Consider the following 19,466-nt stretch of genomic DNA (forward strand, 5'->3'; position numbering starts at 1 on the left):
TTCTTTGAAATTCACTTTCACTTCTAGATGGAAATGGTCACATAGTGGCCATCTCTACCAAGATGAAGTCTCTCAGTAGAGAAAGGGTTTATCCATTTTTTTTTAACACTGTCACGCTCTTCCTTGCAGGCTGTTTTACTTTAACTTTTGAAGCAACATGTACCTTCACATATCGTATAAATAATCATGATTGGTCACAAACGAAAATGATGCCAAGGCCAGTTTATGGTCCCAGTCCAGCCCTGGTTACTGTAACAGTTTGGTTGACATTTTCGTGAATACAGATGTTTCTAGAAATGCATAAGGTCAAATATGAGGTTCCTGCTAAAACTTCCATCAAAAAAATGTCTAAAAACCTAAAACCTGGGGTGTGCTGTGGTGGCGTAGGGGATAGCGCGACCCACATTTGGAGGCCTTGAGTCCTCGATGCGATCGTCGCGGGTTCGATTCCCGGACCCGGCGACGTTTGCCGCATGTCTTCCCCCCCTTTCCTGTCAGCCTACTTTCATATAAGGGACACTAGAGCCCACAAAAAGACCCCCTAGAGGGGAGGGAAAAAAAAACCCAACCTAAATCCTGAAGCATTAAATAAACTTAATTTACATAATCAAATTCTTGTGATTAGGTTACAGTAATTTACCAGAATAAATCAGTTACCCCAAGCAGATATTGCAGTTTTAAAAAATTTATACAAGAAGGACCAAATTGGCTATTTGGGAATATTTGATTGCGAAACATTACCCTTTCTGTCTTGACTAAGTGCAGGACAGTCCCCTAACCAGAGAGCCCCACTTACAGCAGATTAGCTTGGTCAAGAGTGACAACCAGCAGAGTGACAATTTACAGCTCAATGAAATACAGAAAATTTAGTAGAAGAAAAAGATGGCATTTATTGTATATCCTAAACATAATACAATTTTATTTTTCTATATTTATTAGCAGTAGGTTTTTGATTTTCTGCAATTAGATAAGATCGTGCAATACATTATTTATACTCCAGATTATCACACTGTGAAATCTCTGACCTAACCATGTCTGACCCATGGTTAGGTTGGGCACCAACACTGTTACTTACGCAGGGGGGTCAATCCACCTTAATCCAACCTTGTATTGCACCGATATTAATTGATTAATTGATGCTTTAATTGATCCGATTGACGCGACTGACCTTTGCGTGTGTGTGTTTTAAAAAAAACTAATTTAGTCAGATTTGCACTAAAGAGAGCTCCGACATGCACTGCGTTTCATAAAAATTTAGTTCCAGATGCAAATCTTAACACTTGTCATACCTTGATGTTAGGATGTTATTACAAAACCCCCGCAGTCCATCCACACAAATAAATGTCATCAGCAAAAGTTAATTTTCAAACTGATACCTCCGACCAATAGACCACGTGAATTTGTGTGGGAGCGGGGAGCTTACAGTATGAGGAGCTCTTGAAGGCAGCATCTCTGCACAGCGCCGGGCAGAGGGAAGAGACGCACCAAGCTGCTTCACCGGGAGAGAAGAGCGATCCGAGCAGAGAAAAGGATGCGTCTCTCCTCTGATTTCTGACAAGAACTTGGATTTTTGACAAATAATTTGACTGATTTTTCTCTGCAGAGAGAACTACACAGGGACTGTTTCGACGCAAAGAGCAAGCCAATGAATTTTGTCTTGTCTGGTAAGGATATACGAAAAGGAGAGACTTGTGATGATGCTTATTTGACAAGAAGTCAGTGGAATAAGGGAGTCGTGAGAATAACGAATTTCTCTTCTTTCAGGGGGAGAAGATAGACTTTTTTCCGCTACAGTTTGAGAGGAGAGAAAAGGGAGGAAAAAGAGGAAAAGCAGAAGGGCTCACAGACGCAAGAGACAAGAGACTGAGGAGGTAGAAGAGGATTAACCGATCAGGAAAGAAATAAAGAACAAGCATCTCTATTGATTTGTGACACATTGTAGTGGCAAACGATTCAGAGAAGCACCGAGGGGATATTTTGTTTGTCTTCTTTTTCATAGAGGAAAGGACACTGCAAAACGACACAGATGATGGTTTTCATGATGAAGATCGGACACTGGCTGTGGAAAGTGTGGATTTGAAGCTCCCCGTTACTTTTTTGTGTTGAAATGGAACTGAAGGGAGCACATACATACTGACGATAGCCACCGAGAGCGCAGGTTGGAGAGACAACCTGTGCGCCCGTCCCTCCTGCCCGCTCTGCGTCTCTGCTGCCCCCCCTCTCTCTCTCTCTCTCTGTGGATGTTCACTGAATTCATTTTTCGGATGTGAGGGATTTATCTAGTCTATGTTAGAAGGAGGAGGCAAAGAAAAACGCTTCTCTCTCTCGCTCTCCCTTTCACTCCCCCCGCTCTCTCTGTCCCCCCTCCGTTTTCTGGATGTGAAGCAGCATGCGGCCCGGTGAGAGCTTAGAGGGCTCGCGCTCGGCTCGCGGAAGATGTATTGATGCAAATAATCTCGCTAATAGCGTCACGGAACGCTGTCTTGCTCTCCCCTCGTCGAGGAGGAGGATGATGATGAAGAAGAGGGTGACGACGAAGAAGAGAGGGATGAACGGGAGGATGACGGACGGAGGAATGAAGGCGATGCGCTATTTTCTCTGGACTCTTGTGCTGTGCTCGCTCTCCTCTCGCGCGCAAGGTAAGGAGGAAGAGGATGCGACACCCCCACAAACACACGCGCTCACATGTATGTGCGCGTGCTCGGCTCACGCGGTGACATGAACATCCTCTTTCACTTGCACATTCATACTTTTTATTTCTTGGGAGAGAAAGGTGCTTCTTCTTCTGCCTCTTTATCCCTTCGCGCGCCTGCGTGTGATTGTGTGTGTGAGGGTGTCTGCGTGCGCGCGGGGATGTCTGCGAGGTGTCGCGTGAATGTGTGTGTGGTGTGATGCGGGGAATCAGAAAGTGGCTCACAGGGAGGATGAGAAAAAGCGGCAACAGCCTCTTCCTCTCCTCCCCCCTTTCCTCGTTTTCTCCTGTTTCCCCCCTCTCTCTTCCTCTCTTTATCTCTCTCTCTCTCTCTTTCTCTCTCCTTCCTCCCTCAATCCTTCTCTTCAATACAGCCATTGAGCCGGTAGCCAATAAATATTCTTGCGGTAGCTCTTGGGCTGTGGCAGCGAACGTGAGTTGCTTATACCAAAGTGTGTGCGGGAGTTTTTGCCTCTGTGTGTGTGTTGGGGGTGTGTGAACGTGAGTTGTATATAGTGATGAGGCCTAAGCCTTACACAGCATTTTATTCCTAAATGTCCATCAACAAATCTCTTTTTAGTCTTTATGCAGTCACTATATTAATCTTAGATCTCTGACTTCCATTTCCCTCACTTTATGTCCTTCAATTGAGCATTATGTATGAACTTGAGTATTTAAATATTCAGTTATGCTCACTCTGTTTTGTTCTTGCCTTCTGGCTCACAGGTGTAGTTTATCTTCCACTTTTTCAAAAATTTCATTTGAGTAGCCATTTTTCATTGGTCGCTTCAGGAATCCTTTAGGGCCGTCTAGCTGATTTGAAGTCATTTTAATGTGATTATAAAAACATTTTCTCACACTGAATGGGGCATAGAGCAATGTGGTAGCTGCCCCTCCCCCACTTGTTTATGTGATCTGCTGATCAACTGATGTAAAAAAAAAAAGAAAAGTATGCTAGCTGATCTGGAGAAACTTTAATATGTTGGGATTTTTTTCAATGTAATCGTAAAGACTATGGTACAATAAGAAAAAATGGAAAATGCGTTTACAAAAATAAAACAATTTTAAGAGTCTGCAACCTTTGTAAACTCATGAAAATTCCATACACAGATCATCAGATTTGTGTTTAAATCTGGCGATCTTCACTTCAAATGTCAGTACATGTTTCTCATTGTATAAAAGTCAAAATCATGATTCAAAAAACTAAAAAGAGTGTCATCTGCTATGCACTGCCAGTCAGCTGGCAGAAAAAATGTGTTTCAAAATCCAAAGTTTAGTGAATTGTTAGTTTAGTAGCTGTGGGAAAAGTATTCCCTTTTTTCTATTTAAATGGAGGCAGAGCATGCTTTAACATGCCATGAACCATCTATTTCGAACATATGCCATTATTTAAGGAATGAGCGAAAATATCTCAACTGAATGTTTTCCTTGTATTGTCCAGCCATGATCCGTTGAAGCTCTGAGGGTGATCCAAGATGTTTGGCGATTAATTCAGGCCATTGCATAGTTCTAAATTGAAGTTGTCATGGTAGAAAAGAGAGTGTTCACTTTTAGTAAAAATTTTGATTTACATTATTTTTTGATTGCTTTGACTGAGAAGAACTGGCAAAAAAACCCCAGTGTGTCCTATATAGCCTTTCTGGACTTTGATTGGGTCTAAATAAGGAATTTGACTAGATTTCTGACGAGCTGACCTGGCATATTCTCAGGTCTAAAAGCATCCCAGAAATGTATGCTCTATTTCCTCAAGGCTTCAGTCATGATTCATCAAGAAATTGTGACCTGTCTGAATTTAACTTCCCTATTTCCATTTAGATTGGCGATCACCAGGTGGTAGACATCAACACAAACAAGAATATGCCTGACTAGGGATGGACATCCCCGTTTTGAGCAAAAAGAAAAGTAACAGGCAGAATGGGCTGATCAGAAACATGACATATATGAATCGTTGGCTCCAGACCACCTGAGTTGGTGACCAAGGTCTTATTAAAGTCCTTGGTCTTGGTCTTATTAATATATAATAAGCTTTTCTTTAGTTAAAGAAAACTAGATTTCTGATTTCGAAAGAAAAGCTAAAGAAAAGTAGCCAATTGCTTAGGTTATGTGTTTGAAAATACATAACTTGACTTAATTTAACAGGAATTAGACACTTCTCACGTTTGTGGTATCATACATTAGGTAACCACAGTGACCTGTTTCATGGAGGTGAGTTGACCCACAGAGAACATTCAGGACTTGGGGGATCAGACTGCTCTGCATATTAAATAATAATGCTTAAAGGAACACTATGCGCACTTAGGAATAGCCGCAAAGTGTTCCTGACCAAATGTCCATATGTGATGAGTTGGAAGTGAGAGGAAGATGAGCAAACACAAACATCAGATCTGAGCAAAGCACATGCATGCACACATCAGTGTGTCAGTTGACTTTTGTGGATGGAGAGCAACCAAGCTGTCACTGTGGAATCTGCAGTGGAAGATGAAGTGAAGAAACGTAACAAAAGGTAGTGTAGAGACTCAATTTCTAAGTTAAGATTTCGCTACGAGAGGAAGGTTTTATGAATGTTAGGATTTCGGAAAACTGAGTGAAAATGGAAGAAGAAAGGGAAGTGTGGAAGGCTATTGAGAACCATTTGTCACTGTAAAGTCTGTATGATCCTCCAGTGCAGGGAGACTGTGTGTAGGCTGACAGTGCAAAAAATACTATAGATTTCTAGAATGATTAAAGAAAGCAAGACAGGGAATGGCCACGGGAGACATATGCCTGTATTCCATCACATAATGGCAGACTACTATATGGCTGTAAAAAGCCTTTTTCTTGGTGTTTCAAGAAGTTCTAGTTTTGTCAATTTATTTGGCAGATCTTGATGTGTGTTGGTATGAAATGTCTCATTTTAAATATTTTATGGCATAATCCTAACATTGATCACATTGTCTGTGTAGTCCAGAATATACAATATTGTATATTCTTTAGGAAAGTTTTCAATTAAAATAGCCTGTTGAAGTAAGCAAGTGAATGAACCCCTGTTGAAAAGTATATAGAAACTTCAGGGCACGGTGACATTTTAGAAACGAAAGCTTTAAAACACAGCAGGAAGATTTAAACCAGAAACGAGCCAAAAGCACTGCTCCGTTTTGGCTCTGGCTGGCATATTAGTTTGCTCTACCCGCCTATTGGCAGGTAACCAATCACAGTATGAACCTTCATTTCTATTCTAAAAAAGCAATCTGGACTGTAAAGCAATGAGCAAGGTGTAATGGATTTACATGCTGCTGTAGCCTGTGGACAAAAGTCCTTAATTTCATAACTTGCTTAACACATTTGACAGAAACACTTGGTACCATTTTCAAAGTCGGTGCACCTTTGTCATGATTCGGAGTTTTAATTAGGAAGTCTTTGTTCGTCTGTCTTTGTGCTGTAAAGTGAATCCAACGTAATTCTTGGGGAGAGATGATGAAATGTTTCATCAACCTTTTGCTATTGACCCTTTTTGTCTTGTTAGGCAAAATGCTACCCTTAATTATAAAACTGGTTTAACTTCATGCCTTAAACAATTCTTTATCTCAAGCTCTGAAAGACTGCTGTACTGTATTTCAGTCCCATTCTTTGTCACCTGTCCTGCTTTCCTTTTTCTTTTTTTTCAGCAATTCTTTTCCGCTCTCACTGCACCTTTTCCACCCCCACTATGCTCCTTTCTTCTGTCACATTTGTCCTGTAGCTCCAGAGACTTAATTTACTCACCAAACATACCAAGTCACATGTGCACAGTGACACTAGAGGGGTAAAAAACCAACATGCATTACTTATTTCCTACAGTCTTCTCAATTCAAATGTATTCTGCTCGTGTTTAAGCTGTCAGATTTGAGATGAGAGCTGCGTTCTACCTCTCAACCTGTAGCTTTGCAGTAGATTTGTGTTTCAACACCATCTGTGAGATGCAATCTCATCAGAGTTTCACAGACGGTATATGAATCGTAACAGCCATTTTATCAGAAGATAGGGGTGATCATTCCTGTGTAATTATTAATAGAACCAACAGGTCTTCAGTTGTTCTTTTGTTTGTTTGTTTGTTTTGTCTGTGTCGCCCATCTAGAGGGGCTTGCATGACTAGCAGACCCACCACACTGTTTGTGCGGACATTTGCAAACAAAAACAAAGGACTACCAGGTAATCTACATGTTGTCATCAGCAGAGTAACCGACAGTCACCACTTCTCCTTGAGGCTAGACTCCCACATGTAAACTGAATTAAACCAGAAAGATAAAAATAGCTCACTTAATTTACATTGACAATCCATAGAAATGCAGTGCTGTGTTCCTACAACATGTCTAAATTGAAATTTATCAGTTATTCTCCTTGTAGCTTCTGCTAATTCAATGCTAGTCAAATTTTGCATCCAGGTACTGAATATCAGAGCTTGATTGCAGTTGTGGACAGCTCTGGTCCTGATTATAAATCCTTGATTGATGATATTCATTTACAAGCCAGCAGTAATATGTTATCCAAGTTAGTGACCAGTTCAGCATTTTGAGTAAACACACAATGCTCTCAGATATCCATAGAAATTCGACATACAGTTGAGACTGCTTGTTAGTGCTGCTCTTCAAGGTAACTTTTTTTCTTGTCTTCCACCCTAACAGATGTATATTTGGACGATTAGCACGCTGTGTACACTCTGAGTCTGGCGGGCACTCTGACACTGAGCATTAGCACAGCCCAGGCTCTCTAACACACAGTTAATCCTGTGGCTTATGGCTGGTTTCTCTGGGAGCGGAGATGTGTCTGTTGCAGAGTCAGCCTCTTGATCATAAAAATGCTTTGGAGAGACAGAGGGAACAGCGGGGAGAGCAGGGGAGAGGAGGCTGGGGAAGTCAAGCAAGTCATGGTGGGGGCAGAGAGGAGGGCATAACACAAGTCAGTTAACATTTGGCTTTGATATTAGTACTCTTTCACCTCTGTCATCTCACATTTCTCTTGTCGCTATTATTACTTCGTTCTGCACTGTTGCTCCATCTGTCCCTCCTGACTTGCATTCATCTAATCTCACATCTATACACTTAATTAGAAATTACCCCTTTATAACCTCTGCCTCCTCTACTCTAATACATATAAATGTAAAATTATTGTAAAATCAGACAGTAAGTAAAACTATGTACTGCTCCACATTTCACTAGGTCTAATTATCAAGGCTTTTCTTTACTTATTTGTATTTTTTTCTGTGATTTCACCTGTTGCATTTTTCAATTTGATTTTCTGCTTAGTATTTTGTCTGTGATTTTTTTGGTGTTACAAAGCACATCTATTTGTCCCGTAGGCTCTAAAGAAACAGCTTCTTCAACAAATTTCAACTCTTTATACTGTGTCTGTAATTGGTTTTGAGTTGTTTGGGCAGAAAGATTGCCTCTTTTAATCATATTGACTCTTTAGACAGCAAATTAAGATTTTTTATGAACAGCCACCAATTATCTGAAGATATTTTATCTCATTAATTTGTCATAAAGCAACAATGAAGCAGGCCACATCTGCATGACCATTAAATTGCTCATCGGCTGAAAGACCAATTGCCTTTTGCGGATGTGAAAAAGGATGACAGCGTAGGAAATGGCTGTAATTCATAAAGAGAGAATTCAACGACCTCGGATGTGTGGGAAATGTGTTGAATATTTTCTGTATAATTTCATCATAATCTTTTCTCCTATTGAACTAAGCAACACTCATTTTCCCAGGAAGCTGTTTCTGGTGATAAATGTTTACTGAAAGCCACTCCTGGGTTAATATTGACCTCTTAAAACAAACAATTATGTGAAGCTGTTGTTTTTGTTTTGATTTATTCTGAAGCACTTTACCTGACATAAAACCTTAAGGTAAATATTCCACTTTTTCAGTTTAATTGTTCTGTGCTTTTCATAGTTAGTTTTTCATGTTTTACATCTTTGTTCAAACTTATCAAAGCAGAAGTTTATTTATGCAAAGTCAACTTTTTTGGGCTCTATATTGCATAATGCCATTCCCTCATCAAACACAAAATCATGTTTGAGAAATATTTGAATTTCCTGTGAATTTCTGGGTTTTGCCTTAACACCTGCTCATACAATGCACCTCCTAATTGCCCAAAGCTCTGCCTTGGAGCCTTTGGTAAGATTATTTTTTTGAGGAGAGGAAGTGTGAAGTACCCTGGAGGTGTGAAAGCACACATGCGCAGAACACATGGCTGAAGGGTTTTGTAAAACACATGCACCGGAAGATAACAAAAACCAAGGTGGATAGGATTGTGCTATGTGTGCTACTTAACCTTTTCAGTTTAACACAACTTCTGATAAATGAGTACTTGGTTTATCAGAGAAGAGTTACTGTTTTCTAAATGTGGTGAGATGGAAGCTAAGGTGTCTTGGTGGTCTTGTTTAAACTTTTAACTTTTCCCCGATCAACATTCAAAAATACTGACTGTTTCCAGACGGCTGTCGTGTCTTATAGGTTCTGATGATCTTGTGACAACAGGTTGCTACTCTTTAAGTGTTTCCCAACAAAGGAAAGAAAGGGTTGTCTGAGCTACAGGTGTGATGTTTTGAGCTGTTATGCACCAGCAGAGATGATCTTTTCATTTACCTTTTGTGAAGAAAAGCAGGTTTTGTGTTTGATGTTAAAGAAGACAGCTTTGATCCTGATAGGTTCTGGGTACAGGAAAGTCATGGAAGGATTAGTCCCAAGCATGAAAGACACATCCCCTGCTGTTTTCTTGACAATGCTACTACACATACCTCGTTCCACCATTTCTGAATATCCGTGTTTGTGAAAAGTATCCACTGTGAAATACACTGAGGGCACAGGTTAGTTTATCTCTCTTGTGAACTATTTTTTCCTCCTGTAGCAGGAACACTTCTAATTCTTGCACTACCTAAATGGGGACTGTTTTAAAAATAGGCCTTAATGAATTTTTGAATTTGCCTTGTATGATTTCAGGAATATGGGTTTGCGCATATTGAGCTCTCTCTGCTATCAACAGGCTTGTTAAATAGAAAGGGGTTCATTTTGCACCACAAATTAGAACAAAGAGAGAAACACTCAGCTGTTAGAGGGCCCAGAAGCTCCATAGCAAGTTTTAGTTTTTTCCTCTGAGTTTTATGAAAATTTGTTTTCAGAATGTTGTCATAAGTGTAACAATTTAATAAAAACTCAATCCAGAAATGCTGAAAGCTTGTTTCATGCATGATCCAAATGTAATTTTATTGCAATGTAATGAAAAGTTATATTTCTCTTTCTTTAGTTTTTTTCATCATGATAAATAGATTGTGTTATGGTCATTTCTATGAATATAAAATACAATTCAATGGCAATTCCTATAGCATACTTGAAGGAATCTAATATCAGGGTTTCCTGAAAGGCCAATCAAATTAAAGCAAACCACGGGTTCCTGACCATCAGAAGGTGTCGTTTTACAGAAATGAGATTCTTCAGAAACTCAAAGCCTTGCATGTCTTTGACACACACACAAAATGTCTTTCATCGCCTTTTCATTATTTCAGGGATGATTAAAAGTAGATGTGACGTGTGCATGCTGAGCAAGTAAACTCTGTGTGCACACTCCCACACACATGCACACACTAAAACTTATTAAGGAATAAATATAATCTCAGCACACCAAGATAGCATGTGTTACCCTGAGGGTGTGGCCACACACTCTCACAACACACACTCACCCCCTCACGCCCAGCAGACATGCAAACACACACACAGAGCCTCTGTCTCTGATGCACTATGAGAAAGGCAGATGAGAAATTAACAAAGACAGGGAGTCTCCTCACCAGCTGGTGCCCTGTTTTGTGTGTAAGGTGTTTGTGGTGTGCTGAAATAACTGTTACAACTCTTATAGGGAAAGGTATTTCTTTACATTTGAAAAGGCTGGATATAAATTTGGAAAAATACTCACAGGAGGGAGTCGGATTGCTGGCCATGTGAACAGCTAAGCAGGTCAAAGGTTCACTCCCTTGTGACAGCCAGAGTCTGTCCCTGTCAGCCTGTCTTTGTGGTGGATACAGATGCCCTCAATGACTGTTTCCCTGCTCTGTGGGAGGAATACGACTGATATAAAATATGAACGCAAATCAGGGAAGATGGGAAAACACTACCATTGGCAACAGCTTTGACAATGCAAATAGTGACGTAGTTTATTGAAGTATTGATCTGCATTTGCAAGTTGCAATGTCCAAGTTCTGAACCATAAAATCAAATGGAAAAGACACTTTAATTCTGGTTTTTAAACTCCAAAGTCAGGGATTCACCTTCAGTTTATTATCCAATATGGCTGTAGCATACATAAAATGCTAAGTTGGAGGGGAAAGGGATTATTTCATATGTCTTATGGTTCCTATTGCATTAATTCAGTGACATTTAATAGTGTGAGATATCTATTAATGGTGTTCGAATATAATCCCACCAGCCATGTCAGTGTCCTGCTCCAGGCAATATCTACTGATCATATTCGCGGTCCTCAAAAACATACCTGGAGTGTTGCTTTGATTCTTTAATGCATATTTATGAATCTTTGAATCTTCCATTTCAGCTATTCGAGGGTGCCTAAATGCTTGCTGTCACAAAGCGCTTCCACAAAGCTCCTCATTTGGAGCTGCAGTCTTGAGCCGACCTTCCGCCTCTCAGTGCGCCCCTACCCCACACCTCACCCACGCACCTCCTCCCCAGACTAGCAGCAGCAGCTACTGGCGAACAACTTGTGCAACTGCTCATACCTGGTTACAATACACTGACTCCACGCTAAATTATCAAAGAGACACGAAGTAGAATAAACTGCTTGAATTTGACTCTACCTTGAACAAACTCCCAAACATAGAAACATTGCAGCACCCTCAGTGTTGGCCAACAAGTTGCTGCATGTGCAATTTAATTGTAAATATTTTTCCAAAATCCTGGTTTTCTTTCTTTCACACAACTCTCAAAACTGTATTTGCAACCATTAGAGCAGATAAAATAGAAATGCATTGTAACTGGCTTGTATTGCTAGTAGACTGGTTATCCAAGAACTAACTTTTTTAGAAAAAATTCAAATGTAATCCAAAATTTGAAAGAAACATCCTTATAAAAGCAGACAAAATTATTTCAAGTAAGAGTAACCAAAGATTAGCTCACACTTTAGAGTACCTTGCCTTCTATTTAATCTAGTTTTAGTGAAGCGACTACCAGCTTCCTGGCTGCCTCACATTTTAACCATTCTGGAGATAATAGGAGTGATTTAGCATACATCAATCATTACATGATTTTTTTTTATTGTATTCTCAATACAGCTTTGGCTAAAGATACCAGTAAGGTCTTAATGAATGGACATGATGAATGTATTCCTATTGTATACACTTATAGGTAACAATGTGTAAAAGATGAGCCAGATAATCCTCATGAATGTGATACAAAGCTTTAATTAATCGCAAAAGTAATGATGGCCTATTTCCATGCACGATGATATTAGCATGGCTTTTTAATTTGTGATGTTAATTTAACTTGCAATTAACTTTTAGTTCAGATTCATCATCCAGCAATTCAAAAAGCTATTAGTTGGACAGGTTGGAAGATAATTGTTTTAATGGGTTATGCTCGTTTGCTAATCTAGTTTTAACAGGTTCTTCTTTGCACTCACAGGTTGCTCTAATATTGAGCAATAATAGTCATCATGTGTTGGCATAAAATGAGATATGATCCATGGTAACATGGACAGATCCATGGTGCCAACAAGTTTAAGATTTTGTGTATTTGAAAGTCATATGATTTTATGTGATGCTCTCTGCTGTATTTTTTTTATGTGGATGAAAAACATTAGTTACTGCAACTGTTGCAGATGAAATTCCCATTTTAGACGATGCTCACTTTTGTGTTTACTAAAAGAATTATCAACATATGTTGGCAAGAAGGTACAAAACAGAGGAAACAGCTGAAATATTACAGTCTACCTTTGTTGACACTAAAACGCTTTATTCCTATGTATGTATTTCCTACAATAGAGCCTATGTGAAAACACAAAAGAAAATTGAAGCACATTTTTAAAATTTTACATATTATAAACCTTAACTACATGATATAATTCCTTTGAGTGAAACAAAGTAATTTCTGGCAGAAATTGCATTTTGTTGGGCAGGAAATGGACCTTAATCATTTTTTGGCGGAAAAAAGCTCACCTACAGTATATGTGGCATTTCTTTGGTGTGACACAGAATAAATTCTACCATACAATGCATGTACACTGCAGACTTCTGCTTTAAATTTCTGAATTTAATAAAATTAATAGAACCTCATTGTAAAAAAAAAAAATCAATCTTTTTTATTAATTATTGAGTTAAATACCTCATAGAACAGTGATCACTGTGGTTTGTAAAGATACGGTAGTTTCCTAGCCAAAATGGGAGATGAACTATCAATGAACCTACTTAACAGGTATGCTGGAGAGTACCCACGAAGGCACAGGGAGAATGTGCAACTCTATGCAGAAAGAACCCAGGATTATCATGCTTCAAGGCAATTGTGCTGCCAAAAGTAAAATAAAAAATGTTACAGTTATTTTAAAGCAACTTATGTAAAATTATTGAGGTCATGCTTCTGGACTAAAGATACATTTCACATTTAAGAGTTTTTTTTTTTTGCATCATGGGTTATCAGCAGATTTGTCTTGTGTGAGTCTCTGTATTGATTTAAAGGGGTAACAGAGGAAATGGGTTTTTATAAAACCCATATTAGTCTGTAGTTTTTTTTATGCAAGTTAAACTGCTGAGATTCATAAAAAATGCAGATGTTTTTTTAACGAATACAAATGTGTAACATAATCTGTGTCAGAGAAGGTGTACAGAAACATTACAGTAGAGCCTGGTGCCTAAAGGGACTTATTAGCAGGCAGTGGCAATTGTTTAGCTTTTATCTCTTTAAACCAATCATTGCCGTGTTTATGAAAACATAATAATTTGAAAATAGATGTTAGATATTAAAAAAGACCCAAGACAATGCTCAGTGGACAGATGAACTATCAGTGAACCTAAACACACTCGCTGTTGTCACATGCTACAATTTCCTCTCCCCAACTTTCCCACATTTGTATTAGCATAATTTATAGATGGAGGTGTTCATGTATTTTTTAACTTTGAGAAAGGGGAATTGGTGTGGTTAATCTTTTAAGAAGCATCGGGTAACAAAGCATTCAAATTACCCCCCGCCCCCCACCTACCGCCCACCGCCAAACTCCCCCCCCCTCATAAAAAATGCACAACAGAGCACACATGGTATCTAGAAGACACGGAAAGGAAAGTGACAGCGGGTGTTTTTGTGTGATGGTTTGTGTTTAGACCTGGTGTGTGATGACAGTTGTGCCCGTGTTGCCCTAAACCTCATAGAAACAAGGCTGTCAACGCACATCATATACTCCATGGTATCTGAGCACACAAACTAAACCGGCCCCACCTCCTCACCTCATGCTGCTGTGCTCATTGTTGTAGCACATTGACTTTATTAGTGCTATTAAATAACTGTTTCCTGCTCCAAACCACTTTTATAACAATATTGATTAATATCTTTGCAAGCAAGGATTCGAATCCTCATCATCGCACTAATGATACTGTATTAATGGATAATCATTAAGTTGCATTTGCATGCATAAGCTGCCTCACCTTTTTCCCAATCTCTCATTGGCGTCTCAGAGCTCTGCAGGTGATGCATTCCTTCCTGTATAATGATGTATTTCCTCTCAGAGTCTTGTGCCTTGGGAGCTTTTTTGTACTGTTGTTCAGTCTGTCTATGGCTGTGTGTGTCTCTTTGTGCAGGAGATGCTTTCTTATCTGTGTGTGTGTGTGTGTGTGTGCGTGCGTGCACACACGTGCATGCAAGTGCTTGTCGGATTTATTCCCAAAGAAGACTCATTTCCCCAGCAGGCCCTGTCAGGCTGTTTCTGGGCGCACTCGGTTCACAGCTGGAGGCAACTGCTGTCACCTGCTTACCTAACATCTCTCCTCGGCTCAACTCTCTTCTCTTTCCCCCAATTTTTTATTACTTACCTTTATGCCTGTCATAAGGCAAATGCTTTATTCATCCTCACACAATACTCTGATTCTTTTTAGGGCAGTTTTTTTTTCTCTCTATGAAACAAGTAAACTGAAAGCAAACTGGTCCTTTATAGTCGGCAGTAAAATTCCTCCAAAGAGATTGCAAAGCCAAACGATTGCAGTGGGAGTTTTGAAGTCCTTTTTTCTACAGCATTATTCAGCACAAGACTTTGCTAAAACTAGAATTTTTAAAAGCTGTCATGCTTCAGTGGCCTTCAGCATGCCCAAAGAAAGGATGGTTCAGCAGGCCAAAACCAAGAAAGCAGGGACTGTCGCTAGCATTTACCCCCTGCAAAATCAAACAGTCATGCAACTCGTGTTTACTAAAACACTCCCATTCAAATTAGACATTTGCAGTGTGGAAGTGCTGTTAGCATAATTTGCACGGAAGTGTAGTGTACTGTTGAAAACAGATATTTACACTGAATAGAAAGGCACATTTATTTTCTCACTCTGAAGTTAAATTTGTCCAAATTTTTCTTGTTTTAGGTTAGTTAGAATTGTCTAAATTATTCCAATGTTTCATGTACCAGACAACTTAGCTAGAAAAATGCTTTTTCTTTCTTTTTTGTAACGTTTCTCAAATTCAAAAGTTTACATACATTTGGTCAGTATCAGGGATAATGGTCTTTTAAACTGTTGACTTAGGTCAGACATTTTTGGTTTCCTCACAATAGTTAATCACAATAGTTTGCTGGACTTTTAGCCCATTCCTCCTGACAGCAATCTGTGTTTTTTTTATATTTCTTTTGAAGTAAAGATTTCTTTGCTGAGTGACATTTCAACTCAGATTGGTAGAGGGCAGTTTGACTGTGGCTAATGGCACTGTCTTACTAGCTACTGCCAGCATCTCCACAAGGTCCTTGACTTTTTCTGGGGTCTATCTACACACATTGGATCAAATTTATTAATCTCTTAGACACCAAACCTGTTTCTTTTCTGAGCATTATGATGATGAGACATTTCCATCATCTCTATACTTGTATATAATTGTTTGAACAGATGAACACAGCCCCTTCGAGCATCAGCAAAATGGTTCCCAAGGATGAACCAGACTTGTGCAACTACACAATTTTCTTCCTTACATCCTGGCTGATTTCTTTAGACTTTACCATTGTGTCAAATAACAAAGTGTGTTTCAGGTGTGGCCTTAAAATACATCCACCAGTGAGCCTCCAATTAACTCAAAGGTGTAAGTTAAGCTATCAGAAGCTTGTGGAGGGAAGCCACAAAGGTTTGAATTTTGCATGACTGTAGTCATACATTTTAGAACAGTTATCTCTGATACTGCCCAAATGTATGTAAACTTTTGGATTCAAGGAAAGCTAAAAAAAAAAATCTCTAAAAGACATCTAAGTTTTCTGGCATTTAGCTAATGGAAACAATTTTGATAATTCTAGCTAACCTAAAACAAGAAAAGTTTGGATTGCCTTTATGTCTTTTTATTTAGCGTATGTAAATATCTGGTTTCAACAGTACATGCACAGCACACTATGTCCTAATCACATAAAAGGAAAAAAAGAAATTCACTGCAGGGTGTTGGTGTGGACAACATTAAATGTATTAATCTCTGACCCTGGCCTTCTGTTTCTTTCACACACAGGTCCTACATACTCAGCATTACTGACTCAGGCAGACAGCAGATGCTTCACTGCATGACTACAGCCGTATACATCCTACCATTCTGTCATCGCCACATGTTGTATAAATTGGCCCTAGGCTGTTTCTCACCTTTGTAGTTTAGTGCTTGACCATTATAGATTTTCCAATTGCTGCAGATTTTTACTTGGACAGCAGAGCTCTGTGATACAGGATATCCAGCTTTTTATTGTGGACTGTGTGCAAGTTCATGCTTCACAGGAACTGGCTCAAAGTTCAGCTCACACAGATTAAAACTGAAATAATTTATGTTCTGAGGTGAGTCGACAGCACCAGCATGATCTAGCTCCTGTTGTATTTACTTCTCTTATTGTCTGTATTCATATACTGCATAAACAGACAGGGTTTACAATAAAACTGTTCTCATTCATATATATTTATGATGTTGTAGCTAGAAGGCAAATAAAGTCTGCCGTTCTGATTGAAACTCCCGTTTAATAAGACATTTTAATTGCATGTGCTATAAAAGCAGCATGAGCTCTATGCTTTCCTTTAATAAAATCCTATTTTGTGTTTTATGCAAAACATAGATTCTGGGCTTATGCATAGTTAAAATAAAGCAAATCAAAAGATATTACAGTTTTACAATAATGGTCAACATTTCTTGGCACCAAATGTCTTCAAATGAAGCAATTTTATTATAGTAGCATGATTTAACACTGATAAAAACAGAAAAATCTCATATTTGATTAGAGTGCATTTTTCAGCAGTGGGCTGAGGGGTTGTATCTAACAAATATAGAGTAAAAAATAAATGTTGTTCTCATTGGCCCCCTAACAAATCTTAGAAAATAATTCTCTTAAAGAATGTTTTCAAATTTAGATTAGCTATGATTGGACACAGGCCTATTTCGTTTAGTCAGTCTTCAAAATGGGAACCGTTAGAGAATTTACCATGGAAGTACAACAGAATTGTGCTGATCTTCAGTATTCAGGAGACAACTACTTGACAATTTGCCTAAATCTACAATTAAAACAGTAAAGTTTTAAAGAACTGAAACTCTTGACAAAAAAGACTGTACAATTACCTATGTACCTATGTTTATCTGTCAGAACAATGTAGCACAAAATCTTTACAATTGAATTGTATTTCAAGGCATTTGTAAACATTTTTACTACTGGTGTGGTTAATGTGGAGGACACTATATCTGCACCACCACAGACAAGAAACTTTTGTGTATTGGGGTGAAAGAAAGAAAGTAATTAGTAAATAAAAACACTCAATGTAAAATTAGGCACCCCAATATTATTTTTATGTTTCTATTATTTTTTCATTGTAATAAATTCTTTAGTTATTTCAGTTATTCAATGCGATTCCACATACAACCGCAAGGGGGCGCCTGTGACATTGGTGGCATAGAGAAGGTTGGGCACACAGAAGAAGAATAAACCTTCCTGTTGGATGCTAATGGAAGCTCAATGTGTGTGTCTCATCTTTTCTATATCTGAGGTCAGTAAAAATGTATTTTGATGCATATGTATTAGTATAATTTAAGAGATTATTGAATCAACAGTCAAATAATGAGTTACAGCAGTTTCTGATTAGTACTATGTAGAAAATGGAACATATTTCCGGAGACTAGTTAATGCTAATGCTAGCAGACTTTGTCCACGGGTGTTAAGCTAGCTGAGAAACGGCTGAAAGACTACTGAATTCACTTTGAACTTGCTGTATTTTGCACTTTTTGTAACGGTTTTCACACAATGGACTTGTTTTGATGTCTTTATTTGTAAAATGGAAATTTCTTTATGGGTTATTTAAAAAAAACAGAGAAACCATACTGTTATGACATTCAGTGAGAAAGTGGCTGCTTATGTGTGAAGCTTAGTAAAGAGACACAGCATTAAAGGAGCACTACACCTTTTTTTCAGTTTTGTAGTCATTTTGTGTCTAAGAGATAAAATATGGTTATTCTGTTAAAACAATGGATACAGTTAAAAATTAAAATCCTTAAATATTAAAGTATATTTTATTTGCATATAATTTTTTTAAATCTATAGTTAAAAGCAAATTCATAGATTTTTTTTGATAGTTAAAAATACAAAAGCTCTGATAAAAAGTGACAAGGTGTTTGAGTCAAAGCACTGACTAAAAAACAAATATGATTTACAGAAATAAGCTATCTGTGAAAATATTTTGTCATTTGATAAAATTCATAGTGCTAAATGTGGCATGTTAAAATAAATCTCTTTTGGTTTGACGGAATATATATTATGGCCCTTTGTGATGTACTGAATCTAAGGACTATCTATTGCAGTTGCTGAATGATACCTGAAGTATTATATATTGAGTTCTGTATCTCATCTGTTCTATCACAGTGTTGCACATTGAGAGACCAAAATAACTACGTCCAAGGTTGCCAGGTAAACTTTGTATATCCAATTCCTGTTTCTGTATATTGAAAATAAAGTTATAAATCTCAGAATTGCAATCCTGAAGTGTAACTTATGTTGACCAAACCTGCCTAACCCGTTTTCAAACTATCAAATTATAGGTTTTATGTTTCATATTACATGTTTCAACCAAAAGTTTCACTATAGCAAATAAAAATAACTGTTGAATTACAAAAAAATTAACTTCCCTCAATGCATAGAGGGAAGTGTATCTTTTTTCTAGTGTCATAACAATTTATTTAAAGTCCATAGTCTGTTTTAAAGAAGATATATATTTTCTGTCCAGTAAGGTTCCTATGATATTCTTTTCTTGCTGTTTTGTTTAGCATTCCTACTCTTTTTCATGGACTTGTCAAAATTATAAGGTTGTATTAAGTTGATTAAATGCACATCAAATAGCAAAATCAAAAGAAACCGTGATGACAGTTTTGACATTTTTATTCTCAGTGCCATCCTCCGTTAGATGTATTTTTAAATTACATCAAGTTTTTTTGCCTTCAAATAAGACTCAGCAATGACTTTTATGAGGAAATTTCTTAAACTATAAATTCCACTAAAGACAATTTCACAAAATAACTCAGACGCAACGATATTTATCTAGTTCAATGTCAGTTCATAAAAATGTTCTCCTAAAAG

The 19,466-nt window shown here is 38.1% G+C and overlaps 1 protein-coding gene across 6 annotated transcripts in view; it reads left to right on the forward strand.

Moving 5' to 3' along the window:
* The first annotated feature begins 1,455 nt into the window (after nucleotides 1-1,455).
* The window catches only part of csmd3b (CUB and Sushi multiple domains 3b), a 642,306-nt gene continuing 624,295 nt past the window's right edge, over nucleotides 1,456-19,466 (forward strand). For 5 of the 6 annotated variants that reach the window (XM_032580262.1, XM_032580264.1, XM_032580265.1 and 2 more), the window contains exon 1: nucleotides 1,456-2,639. In XM_032580262.1, the coding sequence (XP_032436153.1) occupies nucleotides 2,390-2,639 (250 nt within the window). In that variant the 5' untranslated portion in view covers nucleotides 1,456-2,389. The remainder of the gene's footprint in view (nucleotides 2,640-19,466) is intronic. The other variant, XM_032580263.1, reaches the window with a different exon arrangement.

Source organism: Xiphophorus hellerii, chromosome 13 (genome assembly GCF_003331165.1).
Source record: "Xiphophorus hellerii strain 12219 chromosome 13, Xiphophorus_hellerii-4.1, whole genome shotgun sequence".
Classification (NCBI taxonomy): Eukaryota; Metazoa; Chordata; class Actinopteri; order Cyprinodontiformes; family Poeciliidae; genus Xiphophorus; species Xiphophorus hellerii.